Raw genomic sequence first — 17,950 nt, forward strand, 5'->3', positions numbered from 1 at the left:
AAAAGTCCATAAAGGCTAATGTTTATTACTGGTGCTGGAGGGGAAGTACAAATCTCACAATTCAGACCTTTCTCACCATTTCCAGGAAAAATGCATGATATAAAGTCAGAATTGTGTGATATAAACTCCGTTATTTACCTAACAGACCACACATTATACATGTAAAGTTAATCATCCTCTTTTCAAGGTATGCATTTATTTATTCATTCACACATTGTTTGTGCTGTAAAGCATGCTTTTTATGTTTTAATCAATTTTAATGTACAATAATACTAATACATTATTTTTCGACTTGAATGCGTGTCCCAATCAGTGTAAATTACTCTTAAAAAGTAATTAATTACTAATTACATCTTCAACAGTGTAATTAGATTACAGCAGAAATTACTCTCTCCAAACAGTATTTAATTAGTTATTACTAATTACTATGCAAGAAACGCTTCTTTTAATTCTTTCAAGTATCAATTATTCTGCTCACACTTTAGATTAGGGTCCAGTTTTAACTATTAACTATGACTTTTGCCTCAGTATACTGCTTATTAATACTAAATTATTAATAATACGTTTAAGAATTGGGTAGGATTAAGGATTTAGAATAAGGTCTCACAGAATAAGACATTAATATGTGCTTTTTTAAGTAATAATAAACAGCCAATATGCCAGTAATATTCATGCTAATAACCAAATAGTTACCTGCTGAGTTACTAATATTTTTATTAACTCACCAAAGTATTTAAAGTGAGATGGGTGCATCAAAAGAGTGCATTAGATTTTACATTTTGATGTTAAATCCACTATTGTATAGTTTATAAATGCTCTACAGTCTAGTTCAAGGACATAAGAAGTAACTGTAATTGAATTACATTTTCAAGGCAAAAGTAATTAAATTACAGTAAGTAATTACTTAGTTGGCTAATTGATGGTGTTTATCGGGTGTGAATTACCTGCTACACAGCTGGATAGTAACTGATGACATGTAATCTGGATTACATAAAAAGATTCCAGAAATAGCAATATACGTATAATGGTAAATATTAAACGACTTAGATCTAAAGTAATCTAAAAAGTAGTCAGAATACATTAACTAAAATGAGTAACCTAGATTACATTACTAACTATATATATATATAGGCTATATATACACACTGCTTCTCAAAAGTTTGGGATCAGTAAGATTTGTAATGTTTTTTAAGGGAGTTTCTTCTGCTCATCAAGGCTGTATTTATTCGATCAAAAATACAGAAAAAACTGTAATATTGTCAAATCTTTTTGCAATTTCTAATATTGTTTTCCTATTTTAATATATTTTAAAATATAATTTATTTCTGTGACACAGCGCTGTATTTTCAGCATCATTACTCCAGTCTTCAGAAATCATTCTAATATACTGATTTATTGAGTGTTCAGACTGTTGTGCTGCTTCATATTGGGTTTTTTGGAACATGTCATACTTTTTTCTTTGATTCTTTGATGAATACAAAGTTAAAAAGAGCAACTTCTGTTCAAAATAGAAATCTTTTCTTACAATATAAGTCTTTACTATGACATTTATTCATTTAACACATCCCTCCTGAGTAAGTATTAATAAAAAAAATAAATGACTGATCTCAAACTTTTGAATATCATTGTATATTATAACAACATTTCTTTTTTAAAATAAATGCTGTTCTTTTAAACTTTTTATTAATCAGAGAATCCTAAAAAAGGTCCCAAAATAATACTGTGCAGCACAACGGTTTCCAACATTGATTATAAATCAGTATATTAGAATGATTTCTGAAGACTGGAGTAATGATGCTGAAAATACAGCGCTGCATCACATAAATAAATTATATTTTAAAGTATATTAAAAAAGAAAACTGTAATTTTAAATTGCAATTATATTTCACAAAATTACATTTTTTTCTGAATTTTTGATCAAATAGATATTGCCTTGTTGAGCAGAAGAGACTTTTATTGCTCGTCTTATGAAAAATGCACCCGTCTGTTGTATTCTGATGCTGATTGGATGAGACTGCAGCTGTGACTCCTCCCCCTCCCGCATGTAATTAGGAAGTTGAGCACGAGTGCTTCCTCTCGGAAACAGCTTCATCACTTCAGGTTCGCTCTCACCTGCTGAAGATCTGGACTCTGATGATGAAGATGAACCAGTCGCTTCACGCGTTTGACTTCGAGCGTCAGTTTAATGATCGCGCCGCGCTGGAATGGTTCAAGCTGAACTGGTGAGTCGAATCAGAAGCGAATCACTGATTCATTTCATTTCTATTACTTCTGCTGTGCTAACCTGCGCCTATAAATTAAGAATATTATAATGCATATACAAAAGCAGAGTAAAATAGAACATACTGGGCTGCTATATATACACATAAAATCTGAAATGCAATACATAATACATTATAATACTTATTATATAATAAAAACAGTACCAGACAGTCCAAAGACGCTTAAAATGTGTAATCTGTGTCACATTTCTATCATGTCTCCTGCTTTAATCTTTCATAAAGGCTGTAGGTAGTATGTTTAAACACTCCCTGCTCATTAAAATAAGCAATAAAGTCTGAGAGAATCACCTTTGACCTTTCATCTTATATCACAATCATATTAACAGACAAGAACTGATGATTCTGTGCATTAATGTGTGTGATTGTGAACTATATGCACTGTTCAGACAGGTTTACAGGAGATTTATGACTCAATTGATTGATGTTCATGATAAGAAAGGTTCACGTGGAGGACGGCAGAGATTCCATCACCTTTGACCTTTCAACTGATTGCGACATCAATATCTAGCCCATGTCCTAAAAACCTGTTATTTGCAGGTTCAGATCAGGACAGAGACGTTATATATAAAACCATTGAGCTCTCTTCAATGAGAGCTTATATAAGCTTCATTTATTCTTTAATTTTTACATCTTTTATTGTATTTTTTATTTTTTTTATTTTATATTTTAAGATTTTTTTTTATGTAAAGCACTTTGAATTACCAGAGTGAATGTATGCTATATATATAAATATATAAACCTTGCCTTGCTTTCACTTTTATATCTTTAATATCCACACATACTGTATGTGACCCTGGAGCACAAAACCAGTCATGAGGGTCAATTTAGTGAAATTGAGATTTATACATAATCTGAAGGCTGAATAAATAATCTTTCCATTGATGTATGGTTTGTTATGATCGGACAATATTTGGCTGAGATACAACTATTAGAAAATCTGGAATCTGAGGGAGCAAAAAAATCTAAATATTGAGAAAATCTCCTTTAAAGTTGTTCAAATGAAGTTCTTAGCAATGCATATTACTAATAATATGGATAATTTTGACCCCTATTTTTGGCTGTTGCTACAAATATACCCCAGCGACTTCAAACTGGTTTTGTGCTCCAGGATCACACTGTATATGTAATATCTATATTTATGTCTTCTCATCAGGTCTGTAAGTGAATCCTAATGTGTTTCAGGGGAACAGCGTTTGTTCTGTCGGGTGTGTATGTGGTGGTTATATTTTTCGGACGCATCTTTATGAAGGACAGGCAGAAGTTGGACCTGCGGAAGCCTCTCGTGCTCTGGTCATTATGTCTGGCCATATTCAGGTGAGACGCCGGCCGTCTGATTAAAAACATACAACAATTACAATTCTGAGAAAAAAGTAAGAGTTGTGAGATAAAAAGTTGCTATTACTTTTTTAAATGTCATATTCTGTGGTGGAAAAAACCCTGAATTGTGAGATATAAATTGATACTATGAATTTTGAGTTTTATCACAGTTTTTTAGAAAAGTCTGAATTGGGACTTTTAAAATCAGAATTCTAAGAAAATCATAATTCTAAGAAAATCATACATCATTGAGATGTAAACCCAGAATTATGATAAAAAACTGTAAGCTCTGTGAGAAAAATACTACGAATTCTGTTTATATCTTGTAATTCCGTGGTTAGATATCACAATTCTGTCTTTTTTCTCTCAGAAATGTGACAAAGTCATTGTGAGTTGCATTTACCTTTTTTATTTTTTGAATGGGCCTCCATGGACCAGAACTAAGCCTACAGTCCCTCCATAAGTATTGGACAGTAAAGACAAAATTGCTCTGTTGGCTGTGGAGTCAAGACATTTACAAATATGATTAAAAGATGAATATGAGACAAAACTACAGAATGTCACATTTTATTATTAGCTGTTTCAACACATACATGTTTTACCAAATAAAAAGAACAGCACTTTTAGAGTTCATCCCACTCATTGATGTGAGCAGAAGTATTGGGACAGTTGAACATAAGGCAGATATAAAAGATTAAAAGCTATTATTTAGTTGCAGATCCCTTGCACACAATCACAGCAGTGAGTCTGTGACCCATAGACATCACCAGACTCTTGCTCTCATCCTTTGAAATGCTTTTCCCAGCCTTTAATGCAGCCTATCCCAATTGTTGCTTGTTTTGGGGAGTTTCTGCCTTTACTCTCCTCTCCAGCTGCTGAAATTCATGTTCAATCAGATTTAAATCTGGAGATTGACTTGGGCAATCTAACACTTTCCAGTTCTTTGCTCTTATAAATTGCTTGACTGAACTGGCAGGGTGTTTTGGGTCATTGTCCTGATGCAATATGAAGCACTTCCCAATGAATCTGGTGGCATTTTCTTGAATATTGGTAGGCAAGATGGTTTTGTACCCTTCCTAATTCATTCTGCTACTGTCATCATACATTAAGTCATCAGTAAAGTGGAGAGGGCCTGTTCCAGAGACAGCCATGCATGCCCATGCCATGACACCACCTCCACCATGCTTTACAGATGAGGCTGTATGTTTGGGATCATTGCAGTTCCTTTTTTCTCCACATTTTTGCTTTCCCATCACTTAGATAAAGGTTCATCTTTGTCTCATCGGTCCATAAACACAGATCCAAAACTCTTCTGGCTCACCTTTGTGCTTTTTTGCAAACTCTACTCTTGTCTTTCTATGTTTGGTGCTGGTCAGAGGTTTGCATCTTGCTGTGTAGCATCTGTAATTCTGTGTCAAAGTCTCCTGAGGACAGTAGATTGTCAGAGCATCACCCCAGCTTTCTGGAAGTTGTTGCTGATTTTACAGACACGTCTTTTAGGATTCATTTTCACAGCTTTTATGATTTGTCTGTCATCAACTACTGTTGTTTTCTCAGCCGATCAGGTCGTTGTTGGTTGCTGGTGGTTTCCAAACTCTTGATTTCTCCATGCCCTTTGTTTTTGCTAGAGCTCTAACGGACTTCCTCTTTTCTTTTAGCATCCAAATTGCTTGCTTTTCTCTCAAAGTCAGCTCCCTCGTCTTCATCCTGGTTTGTGTGTGTCATCATCGAATGCAGGATTCAGAATACAGAAGTAATGGATATAACTGATACGACACATTCCCTGCTTTTAATATCTGAAGAATTAATGCAACAGGACACAGCTGATCACTTAGAAAGAGCTGTGAGGCAACTGCTCCAATACTTATGCTCACATCAGATAGAGGGATGAACTCTAAAAGTGCTGTTCTTTTTATTTGGTAAAACATATATGTGTTGAAACGGCTAATAATAAAATGTGACATTCTGTAGTTTTGTCTCATATTCATCTTTTAGTCATATTTGTAAATGTCTTGACTCCACAGCCAACAGAGCAATTTTGTCTTTACTGTTCCTATACTTTTGGAGGGCACTGTATATTGTGGCGGTGAGTTTTACTCAGACATTCTCTGTTTTGATGAGAAGTCAGGTCTTTTGGGTCAGATACGATCTCAGTTTGACGGTATCTCTCCTCTGTGAGTTCTCTCGTTGCTCTGATAGTCTTTGAGGAATGGAACAGATATGGTGTGTTTCCTCACGGCTGTTTCCTCATTGCTGTTGTCTGTGTGTCCGTGTCAGTATAATGGGAGCGACGCGGACGAGCTGGTACATGTTCAATATGGTGCGGTCACATGGGCTCCAGGAGTCTGTGTGTGACTCTGAGTTCTACAGCGCCCCCATCAGCAAGTTCTGGGCGTTTGCCTTCACTCTGAGTAAAGCACCTGAGCTCGGTAAGACTTTCACATTAACTAATCATTCATCCGTTATTCCTTTGTTCTTCAGTGAAAAAAATTGGAACTGGAGTAGGAATTACTTTGAAACTATATTCCCTCAGAAACTGCTAGTAAATTTCACAAGTGTGTCCCTGGAGCACAAAAGCAGTCATGAGTAACACAGGTATATTTGTAGCAATAGACAACAATACATTGTATGGATCAAAATTATACATTTCTCTTTTATGACAAAAATCATTAGGATATTAAGATCATGTTCCATGAAGATATTTTGTAAATTTCCTACCATAAATATATCAAAACTTAATTTTTGATTAGTAATATGCATTGCTAAGAACTTCATTTGAACAACTTTAAAGGAGATTTTCTCAATATTTAGATTTTTTGCACCCTCAGATTCCAGATTTTCAGATAGATGTATCTCAGCCTAATATTGTCCTATCCTAACAAACCATACATCAATGGAAAGATTATTTATTCAAATTATGTATAAATCTCAATTTCACAAAATTGACCCTCAAGACTGTTTTTTTGCTCCAGGGTCACAAATAGTTACAAAAAATGGCAAGTGACACACTGAATTAAACTTGAAATTTTGATGTTGAAAAACGGAATTAGTATTTTCATGTAAAACATACTTTATTAATCTTTGAAAAATATTTTTTCATAGTGCAAAGTCATGCATATTATGTAAAGGTGTTTAGAAAGTCTGGGAAGTGTCAAAGTTTTAGATTTTAATTTTTTAATGCCTGTAAAGTACAGAAAGTCATTCAGACCTTTAGTTTATTTAAACTTTAAACTCTAAACCCCAACATTTAACACCTAAAATTAATGATCCGGGTTCAAAACGATTTGTGACACACTCATAAATAATTATGACTTTCCAAGAACAAACAAAAATTGCATTTACAGTATCATATTTTGGTGTTATTATACACTTACAAATGTGTTATTTGAGATGTGAAGTGTGCATTTTGACTTGTAGTGGTAAGAATACTCATCTAACCAGATTAACTTGTGGTTCCCTTTTGATACTTCACTCGTACTGCGTCGCGAGACGCTATGGGAAAAATTCCTTTTTCTCCCGAGGACTGAAGACTTTTTCAGTCACGCAGTGTGACTGCACAGCCATTGGTTTGTGCAGTAAATAAAAACAAACCAATGGCTCGTCAGCAGTGCTGCACGAGCCTATGGCGACAAAGCCCGCCAGAAAGGGCGGGGCCATCTGGCTATATAAGCAGGCGCTTCGCCATAGGAAATCAGGCCAATTCTCCTTCATCGACGACGATCATCCCTTCGCTGACACTCGGGACTGAAGACGCTCGCCATAGAAACGCCTCGCTGCGGATAGAAGCTGCCTTTTCCTCTGTGCCCTCTCGCTGTTCTGCCTGCTCTTCGAGCTGCTCCAGCGACCTGTGCAGATGCCAGCCTCGTTCCCTGCGGCCAGCCGGTGAGTCTAAAGTCAAATTTCTCTGAAAGAGCAAATTTCAAGCGACGTTGTTGCAAATGTCGCACTGCGAGTGTGGCTCGCGCAGGGAATTCTTGCCCACACAGACTGCGCGTTTACTGAGACTGAATGCTCACTCGAGTATGAGTCTCGCTCTTCTCCACTTGCTGGCCTTCTATGAAGGCAGCGCCGCTCTTCCATTTCTCCTCTCTCAGCAAGCTCGGAGAATGAAACAATTGAATGATCCCACGCCGGCTCAAGAGCCCGCGTGCTCACTCTTACCGCATCGCTCTGATCCGCCGGTGTTTTTACACGTGAGAATCACCGCTCCTCGTTAAATGAGCGGCTATATCCTCTTGGGTGGACTGGAGTAGAAAGCTATTTTTGACAGCTTTGCGTGTGAGTCGCTGAAGCTGCTCCCTCACAAACAGCTTTCAACTTTTTTCGTTGAAAGCCGCCCCTCATTCGCTCGCTATAAGGCGCCCCCCGCCTTCCCCGCTTTCATGTTCCTCTTCTCCCAGGCACCTCGGAGGAAGGAACACTTAACTCGCGGAGCGGCGGGATCAGGCTTAAGTGATTGCACGCCGGTTTATCTCGTGTGCTCACTTTAATCTGCTAGAGTGTGTTAACACGTGAGGATCAGCGCCCCTCATCGCATTGAGTGACACAATCCTTCTATACTGCCCTGGTTGGCCCCACCTTCCCCGCTTCACTCTCTGGAGACTGAGAGATCGCGGGGCTGAGTGGTCAGGCTCGAGTGATTTTTGCGCGCAGGCATAGCCCAGGGTGTTTCACTCTGCACACAGCACTTTGATCTGCCGGTGTGTTTACACTAAGGATTAGTGCCTCTCACAGCTCTTTGATCTGCTAGCGATACTTTCACTATTAAGCTGTCCTTGCTGCGCTCGTGGTTATCCTACTTCAACTTCAGCTCGTCTTTCTCCTCTCCCAGTTACCTCGGAGAAGAATTATCAAATCACGGGTTTGAGCGTTCAAGCTTGAGTGAATTTACGCTGGCCAAAGCCCCATGTTTCACTCTCCATACAGCTTTGATCTGACAGCGTGACAGTCTGTGTCTTGCCCTGCCTCCCCTCGTCTGCTACGAACGGATCTGATGGGATGCGCGCATCAGTTTTTGATCTGCCAGGGTGTTCGCACACAAAGATAATCAGTACCCCTCTTCTAATGAGTGGTTTGATCTTTTTAGGCAGATCGAAAGAAAAGCCTGTCATTATGATTATCTCTGTCAGCTTCAGACTCCTTCGAGGGAGTGGCTTATCAATACACGGTCCTGCCCTTTGGGCTGGCTCTGGCTCCTCGCACTTTTACAAAGACAGATGGGAGTTCGTGTCCTAAATTACCTCGACGATTGGCTTATTCTAGCGCAGTCGACGGCCGAGTTAATAGCCCACAGGTCCCTCCTCCTCAGTCACTTTAGAGTGCCTGGGACTCAGGATCAATTTTGCCAAGAGCTCTCTGTCCCCCAGCCAACGAACTGCGTTCCTGGGGACAGTTTTCGACTCAGCCCGCATGAGGGTAATAGTCACGCCAGATTGTGCTCTGGCTATACAGCAGCTCGAGGCTTCCTTCAGAATTGGAGCCTCCTACCCTCTCAAAGCATTTCAAAGGATGCTGGGCCTCATGGCCTCTGCATCACCAGTGCTTCAGTTGGGCCTTCTCAGAATGAGACCCCTTCAGTACTGGTTGAAACCTCTAAATTCCACCCCATGCGTAGCGTCATGGACGCATCCGCATCCGAGTGGACCAGGCCTGCGTGACAGCCCTGGCAACCTGGAAGGACCTACGGTAGTTTGAGCGGGGCGTGTGAATGGGTTTAGTTCACAGAAGAAAGGTTGTCATGACAGACGCTTCCAACTCAGGTTGGGGAGCTCTGTGCGAAGGCAAACCGACCTTCGGCTCCTGGACGAATGCGGAAGGCCGGCTGCACATCAACTGCCAAGAAATGTTGGCATTGTGTCAAGCCATTTGATACTTCCTGCCAGTCCTGAAGGGACACCACGTGCTAGTCCGTTCAGGCAGCATAACGGTGGTGTCGTACATAAATTGCCAGGGCAGGCTCACCTTGAAACGCCTTTTCAAGATGGTAGAATGCCTCTTGGAGTGGGCACATCTCAACCTGCGTTCATTGAGAGCAGTTCATGTGCCCGGCGTACTGAACCAAGGAGCAGATATGCTCTCTCAGAACAACGTCCCCTCAGCGGAGTGGATGCTCCACCCACAGATGGTTCAGAAAACCTGGCAGATCTTTGGCAGGGCAGAGGCCGACCTCTTCGCCTCAAAAGACAACTCTCACTGCCAAACTTACATTTCGAAGAGCAAGGACGCGTTTGCCCATGAATGGCCCAACCTCCTACTGTATGCTTTTCCCCCAATCGCTCTGATTTCTCAAGTAATCGGGTGAATCAGGGAACACAAGCACGCAGTGCTTCTGGTGGCACCGCTGTGGAAGGACCATCACTGGATCTCAGAGCTCTCTCTTAGCTGCTAACAGCAACTCCGTGGCCCATTCCCCTGAGGCAGGACTTCCCTCTCTCAGGTGAACAGAACGATCTGGCACCCCCAGCCCGAGCTGTGGGCCCTGCATCTCTGAGCTCTTGAAGGGAATCAATAGATCTCCCCGAGAATGTCCTAAATACCATTTCGCAAGGCTAGAGCCCCGTCTACGAGATGCCTCTACGCCCTTAAGTGGTCGGTTTTCTCCGCCTGGTGTGAGGCACACGGCGAGGAAACAACAGCATGTGACATATCAGTGATATTGTCCTACTTACAAGAGCTGCTGGATAAGGGTCACTCCCCTTTCATGCTCAAAGTCTATGTGGCAGCTATAGCAGCTTATCACGCTCCTATAGCCGGGCAGTCGGTGGGCCAGAACAACTTGGTTGTCCGTTTCCTGAAGGGTTCTAGGAGGCTCCATCCACAGTCCCTACATGGGACCTGCCCACGGTCCTGAGAGCCGTCAAAGGCTTCCCCTTTGAGCCACTACAATCTGCAAGCTTAAAAACACTGTCGCTCAAGACCGCTCTGCTGCTGGCACTAGCATTGGTGAAGCGAGTAGGTGACTTGCAGGCTCTCTCGATAAGCCCTGCCTGTCTTGAGTTTGGGCCTAATGACTCTAAGGTCATCCTAAAGCCAAGACACGGTTATGTCCCTAAGGTGCTCTACACTCTGTTTAGGGCCCAGGTTATTACTCTCTCTGCGCTTCCTCCTTCTGAGGAGGACCAGGAGTTTAACCTTCTCTGCCTGGTCAGGGCATTGAGAACTTACATCAAGCGTTCCGCACCCTTTAGGTAACGGAACAACTCTTTGTCTGCTTTGGCGGTCGCACCAAGGGATCTCCGGTCACAAAGCAGAGGATTTCTCGATGGTTAGTTGATGCTATCACACTAGCATACTCCTCCCTGTGCCTCCAGAGCCCCATTGGAGTGAGAGCCCATTCCACGAGAGGCGTGGCCTCTTCCTGGGTGTGATCTAGTGGTGTGTCCATGGCAGACATTTGTGCGGCAGCCGGCTGGGCCTCGCCATCCACATTTACCAGGTCCTATAACTTGGATGTTCCGGCCTTGCAGGCTCGGGTTTATCTGCTTAATGTGGCACACGTCTATCTAAGTGGTCTATTCTCAGGCATAGCCTGATTCCTCAGAACGCTCTTGGCCCTATTGCTAGTGCAAAGGCTGTACTTATGACAGTTGGAACGATTATCCAGCCCCGGGCTGACCTCTACGAGTTCAGTTCTCATGCCTCCTGCAGGATTCTTCCTGCTCATAATTGGTCCCTTTTGAGTCTTTATTGCTCAAGGCCAGTTGTATCAGTCGTTCCTCTTCATGGCATGGCGAGATTGTATTTGTTCCCCATAGCGTCTAGCGATGCAGTACGAGTGAAGTATTGAAAGGGAACGTACTCGGTTACTTATGTAATCTCGGTTCCCTGAGATACGGGAACGAGTACTGCATACCGTGCCATGCCATTCCGCTGCACGACTCAGGTCGTCGCTTCAGTTGAATTGGCCTGATTTCCTATGGCGATGCACCTGCTTATATAGCCAGATGGCCCCGCCCTTTCTGGCGGGCTTTGCCGCCATAGGCTCGTGCAGCGCCGCTGACAAGCCATTGGTTCATTTTATTTACTGCACGAACCAATGGCCGTGCAGTCACACTGCGTGATTGAAAAAGTCTTCAGTCCTCGGAGAAAAAGGAGTTTTTCCCATAGCGTCTAGCGACGCTGTACTTGTTCCCGTATCTCAGGGAACCGAGGTTACGTAATTAACCAAGTAAGTTATGTGTTATGGTTGCTAGTTTGCTCATGTAAACATCTTCATGAATATTTCACCCCAGAATACAAGAAATTATATTTAGCATCAGCAAAATTAAGCCATTTATTTAATTGCATTGTGGCATTTATTATATTATTTAATTTGTAAAGCATTTACACGACAGTTGTACGCTGAAAAAAAGTGGTGTATAAACAATTTTGACTCAAAATTCATAATTACAAATTATAATATAATTATAGAAATTGCAAATAACATATTGAATTAAACTTTCAATTTTAATGCCAAAAAATTGAAAAGCATTTTCTTGTAATTAATCATTTTCTTATATAATCAGTTTTTTTTGTTTGTTTCCAACTTCAAAACTTTTTTTTTCCAGTGTACAGATTTTAACTTTAAAAAATCATTGAATTAGAGTATTTTTTACATTATAATACAAGGTAATAATTATGAAAATGTCACAATACAAAAAAATCTTAATGTTCTTAAAATAGACTTCATTTTATTAATGCAAAAATTAATTTCATATGTTTTTCTAATAATTTTGGGGTGAAATGTGACTTATAGTCAAATAACGTATAGTTACATCTCAACTCTTTCTAGTGTCCTCATGCATATGTTACTGACTTTGCATTCTTATGATCAAAAATCAAAATCTTATGATGGGAGTTAAAAGTTTGCATAAAAGATCACTTCTGGGTGAAAGCAAAAACTGATCAAATGTACACCTTGAATGCAATGTACTCTTAAACATCTGTCAAATGCATGCATGTAAATGTAAAATAACTTTGCACAGATATGCTTAGCAAATTATTTTATTACACTGCTTTAATTTATACATGCATAATAACTCTAAACTTCCATTATAAGTGCATTAGTGTCTCTGAAGGCCAGCTGAAATGATTTTTTGTGAAATGCATGTCACAGATGCTTTACATAGAGCTGCTTGTGTTGTGTTTGTAATGTTGTTCAGGGGACACGGTGTTCATCGTCCTGCGTAAGCAGCGTCTGATCTTCCTGCACTGGTATCATCACATCACCGTCCTGCTCTACAGCTGGTACACATATAAAGACCGTGTGGCCGGCGGTGGCTGGTTCATGGCCATGAACTACACAGTCCATGCATTCATGTACAGCTACTACACGGCTAGAGCGGCCGGCGCTCGTGTGCCGCGACCCCTCGCCATGCTGATCACGCTCATGCAGATCACGCAGATGATCGTGGGGCTGAGCATTGTGGGGCTCCTCTATTACTGGAAGCATGACATCCACTGCTTCTCCACCATGCACAACATTGTCTACGCCTCTGTGATGTACTTCAGCTACCTGCTGCTCTTCTCCGTTTTCTTCTATCAGTCCTACTTTAAACGCTCGGAAGACGAGAAGAGGGTGAAACGAGAGTGAGAAGAACTCATCACTGCCATCCACATCCGTCCTGTTCCTTTAAAATAATGCAAAACCATCCCGGAATTGAAACCACTAGTTTACATGCTCAAAGATTAAAATACTGTATATGACTGCATCATAAATGTTCATGAAGTGAATGTCACAAAACCAGTCAACAACACCCAATATCATATAGCATTAGGAAAATATAGAACAATCCCTTTAAGGGTTAAATGTTGTTTTTAGTGATTCGAGTTCAAAGAACAAATAATGCAATATGTTTAAAGAATAAGAATGAAATAAGAAATATATATTTAAAAATTGTATTAAATAACTTTTATAAATGTAATTTTTTTTTTTTTTGCATTGTGACTTTTTTTTAATTACAATTAAGAACATGAGACCTCCACATTCTCATTATTGTAATGCAATAATAAAACAATTATATATTATTTCAGTTGTAAAGCACTTACTGGACAATATTTTTTGTAGTATGTAAGTTGTTGATTTAATTTTTTTTTAATTATTGTATGACAGTATTTTATAAGGTGTGCATAACTGAATTAATTGTAATGAAAATAATGTCACAATGCAAAAAAAAAAAAAAAAGACTTGTTTTATTCATGCAAAATGTGATTTGATATGCTTTTCTAATGGTTTAGGGTGAAATGTGTCTTTGATCAAATGTTTTATGAGATCCGCCCGCTAACACAAGTCCTTTTTCATGAGTTAATTGTGTTAATGTTCACAGGTCTTGTGTGTTAAAGCATTGATTTTATCACAGTGAAACAAAGCCACACATTCTCCTCTGATGACTGAAACAATGAAACTATTGATCATATAATGTCGACTTGTTACAAACGTGAGCGATGAAAACCCTTCAAAACAGCAAAACAATCCCCAAAAGTTGAGCTGAAGCTGCTGAATATTACAGTATATTCACACACAGCTACATTTGCCATGAAATGTCCAAATTTAATTAGCATAAAATCTCATTGTAAATTCAGACATGTAAGAAAGAATTTAAAAGGGTTTGCTGTTTATAGAGTTAAATGTTTAAAAGCGTCAGTAAAAAAGAGCATTTTTTTCAGTATATATTACTGTAAAACATGCTGCATGTGACAGATTTCTCTACTTCTGAGTCCTATAAGCTTACTGTGAAGCTCACTTCAGTCTGTAACAAAGATCTATGTGTAACTCTAAACTAGTTCTCTAAAACAAGTTCCTATTGTGTTTGTGGTTGTCGAGGCCTGTCTTTCTGGTTAGTCAACATGCAGCATTTGAGCTGATCTGGTTGATTGTCACGGCAGGTTTATCAGCGTCTGCTTTTCTAGAGGCTTTTTCTCAGGTGAATGAATGTGTTTACAGGCGTTGTCTCAGAGATTCATTATCTTCGTTCATTCATTCTGTTCGATGGATGCTAGTTTATCTGTTCTTCTAGATCTTCTCAAATATTAGAAATACCAAACATCATTTGAATGTATTTTTCTCACCTTTTATTATTATGAACAATTAACCAAATTTTTTATTCGTTTAAAAAAAATATGAGTTTGTTTGCAAAGTCCTGTTCTGAATGTTCTGAAGCATGGGTTTATTAATAATAAACACCTAATAAACATATTTTTAGTCCTGTCATTTCTCAGCAAGGTCTTTTATCTCTTAAGTAAGAGTTCAAATGTTTGGGGTCAGGCAGACTTTTTTTAATGTTATTGAAAGAGCCTCTTCTGCTCAGCAAGGCTGCATTTATTTGGTCAAACAATTTATGAGTTTTGTCTCATATTCATCTTTTAATCATATTTGTAAATGTCTTGACCACAGCCAACAGATAAATTTTGTCTTTACTGTTACAATACTTTTGGAGGGCACTGTACATAAATAAATATATATACAGGGATATACTGGCCATCGGGAGTACCGGGAAGCAAGGCACCTCCCCATATTAGGACTGCAGTCAAATTAGGCGCTGTTTTCAAATTACAGCTCATGCGAAACTGCAAAAAGCAAATAGTCCAAAAGTGTGAAGCGCAGTACACAATGCCTCCAGCAGCAGAGGATCAGTCACACAGCACTGAAGAACAGGCCGAATGCAAAATGATAAACGGCGCAAGTCGCATTCAGATGTGACACAAAATTGTTATACAGTCGTGTGATATGAGAACATTAAAGATTCTGTAGTGATGCTGCCTGACAGCCATGACTATATAAACAGACAAAAAACTCCTATTCATAATTACTTGTGAATTCAGCACCATATTAACTTTAAAGTTTGTTGTCTCAAGGCAACATTGTACCACAACGGACAAATTTAAATGTTTGGCATTTTCATGCATAAAAAATTAATATATTTATTGTTAACATCTTCTTACAGATCTAACATTTTCTTTAACCAAATACTTGAACAGTTAGTTTTATCTAGTTTTTAATGTATTGCATACTTCATATTTAACAAAAAGCAATTTCATATCCAGCGGTTGCTCTCAGGCAACATTGTACCATTGTGGATCACAAGTATAACCAAACCATCATAACAGTTATGATATCAAAACATTACAATCAGAGCTGTTTCAAGTTAAAAAAATTAAATATCAGCATAACCTTAACCTAATATGCACCTTATCCTTACAAGCACACACACACAAGCATACACACACACACACACAAGCACACACACACACACACACATGCACACACACTCACAAACACACACACACACACACACACGCACACACACTCACACACACTCACAAACACACACACACACACACACACACACTCACACACACACACCACACACACACACACACACACACACACTCACAAACACACACACACACACACACTCACAAACACACACACACACACACACTCACACACACACACACACACACACACACACTCACACACGCACACTCACAAACACACACACACACACACACACACACACACACTCACAAACACACACACACACACACACACACACACACACTCACAAACACACACACACACACACACACACACACACACACACACATACACACACACAAGCACATGCATGTAAAATCTCCTTCCTCACTAATGACACCTCACTGCTTCTGAAAGATGAGAAAGCAATTCCTCTCAACAGAAAAATCATAATATGTGCAGATATAGTATCTGAATTACTATTTTTATAAATGCATTACAAAATTTAGCAAAACTAAAAATACGTTTAGATAATTCTAACTCTTGGCCTCATGTGATTCCATTACGGTACAATGTTGCCTTGAGGCAACATTAAGTTGTAATTTCCTAAAATACATTTGATGATATATAATGTAAAGTTTGTGAAAATACTTATTTACTTACTAATGAAAATATGGATGACAATTGATGATAAATGCACTTTTCATTGGAGAAAATAGGTAGTCATGTGACGTGCACATGTTCTTAAATTGGAAGCAAAATGGACCCCTGTGGGTCATGTGACCACTTTTTCATTGATTAGTGTTTGAGTTCTACTACCCTGAGATAGCATTTATCCATTATCTCATTTTTGTCCTTCTTGTCTCGTTTTATTAAAAAACCCTGAAAGACAGTATGTTGCCTGGAGGCACCACGGTACCATAGAGGGTCAACATTGTACAAATATGTTTTGGCTGAATGGATTTATTACTTAATGTTAGCCTACTGTTAATATATTAAATATTGGGGAATTTGAGTTGTTTTTGTAGTTTCTACATGTTTTATTTATTTTTTTATTTACAAATTCCATAGTTTGTTATTATTATTTATTTTAAAAACCATATGGTAATGAGGACCATGGCTTTACTTGTTGTGACCAGCATCTTACTAATAGAGTCAGTTCAATTCTGGATTTTATTAATTATATTATATTTCATTAGGGCAAAGGATCATTTAACAGAATAGCTTTAATATCTTCTTTCTCTTTAAATGTTTAATTAGTGTCTTATATAAATTAGGTGTTAACTATTTACTAATGTTAGTCAAGTCAAGTCAAGTCAGCTTTATTGTCAATTCTTCCACATGTACAGCACATACAGAGAACTGAAATTGTGTTACTCTCAGACCCTTAATGTTAAAGTTCTTAAAGAGATAGTTCACCCAAAAAATAAAATGTTCATCATTTACTCACCATCATGTCTTTCAAAATTTCAAGAAATTTCTGTACAGTATACAAAGAGTAGAACACAGTAGAAATCAAGGGTAAACAAAGTGGTTTGATAATATTCTACAAATGATCTTTTTTTGTGTTCCACAGAAGAAAGTAAGTCATGCAGGTTTGGAACGGCATGAGAGAGGAAATGATGACAGAATTTAATAGCAGGACATTTTCTGCATTTTAGCTCAAAATAATTGCTTTACTGTCAAGTTCCTTTATATGTGACAAAATGCATTAAGTTCATTATTAAGAATTCAGTAATATCTATCATTATTTGTTTCTGTCCTGTTTTATTTATTCATTTATTTACTCCAATTTAAGGCCCTATAACCCAGTAAAACATTGACGAGGAACTCGTGGGCCGGATGGGTCAGGTTTGTCCAGGGCCGAATTTGAACCCCAGTCCAGCCCTGTATATATGTAAGGAATAATTGACGACGGGCCGTTGAATTATTAGAAAAATAATGCACACCCGAGGTGGTGATGCGGCCACGACGCGAAGCGAAGTGGCCGTTACACCTCGGGTGTGCATTATTTTTCTAATAATTCAACGGTCCGGAGTCAATTATTCCGCTTATACTACGGTTGCCACACCTCAAGACATCGATCAGATTATATATTTCAAGGGATTCGTCCGGT

The 17,950-nt window shown here is 39.0% G+C and overlaps 1 protein-coding gene across 1 annotated transcript; it reads left to right on the top strand.

The window, feature by feature from the left end:
- Window positions 1-2,052: 2,052 nt before the first annotated feature.
- Window positions 2,053-14,762, top strand: LOC306857374 (very long chain fatty acid elongase 6-like). Its single transcript, XM_079397291.1, has 4 exons — window positions 2,053-2,222; window positions 3,465-3,596; window positions 5,877-6,028; window positions 12,740-14,762. The coding sequence occupies exons 1-4, from the start codon at window positions 2,134-2,136 to the stop codon at window positions 13,168-13,170; spliced, it is 804 nt and encodes a 267-aa protein (XP_079253417.1). The 5' UTR covers window positions 2,053-2,133; the 3' UTR covers window positions 13,171-14,762.
- Window positions 14,763-17,950: the final 3,188 nt, after the last annotated feature.

This window comes from Barbus barbus (assembly GCF_936440315.1).
Source record: "Barbus barbus genome assembly, chromosome: 38".
Taxonomy (NCBI): Eukaryota; Metazoa; Chordata; class Actinopteri; order Cypriniformes; family Cyprinidae; genus Barbus; species Barbus barbus.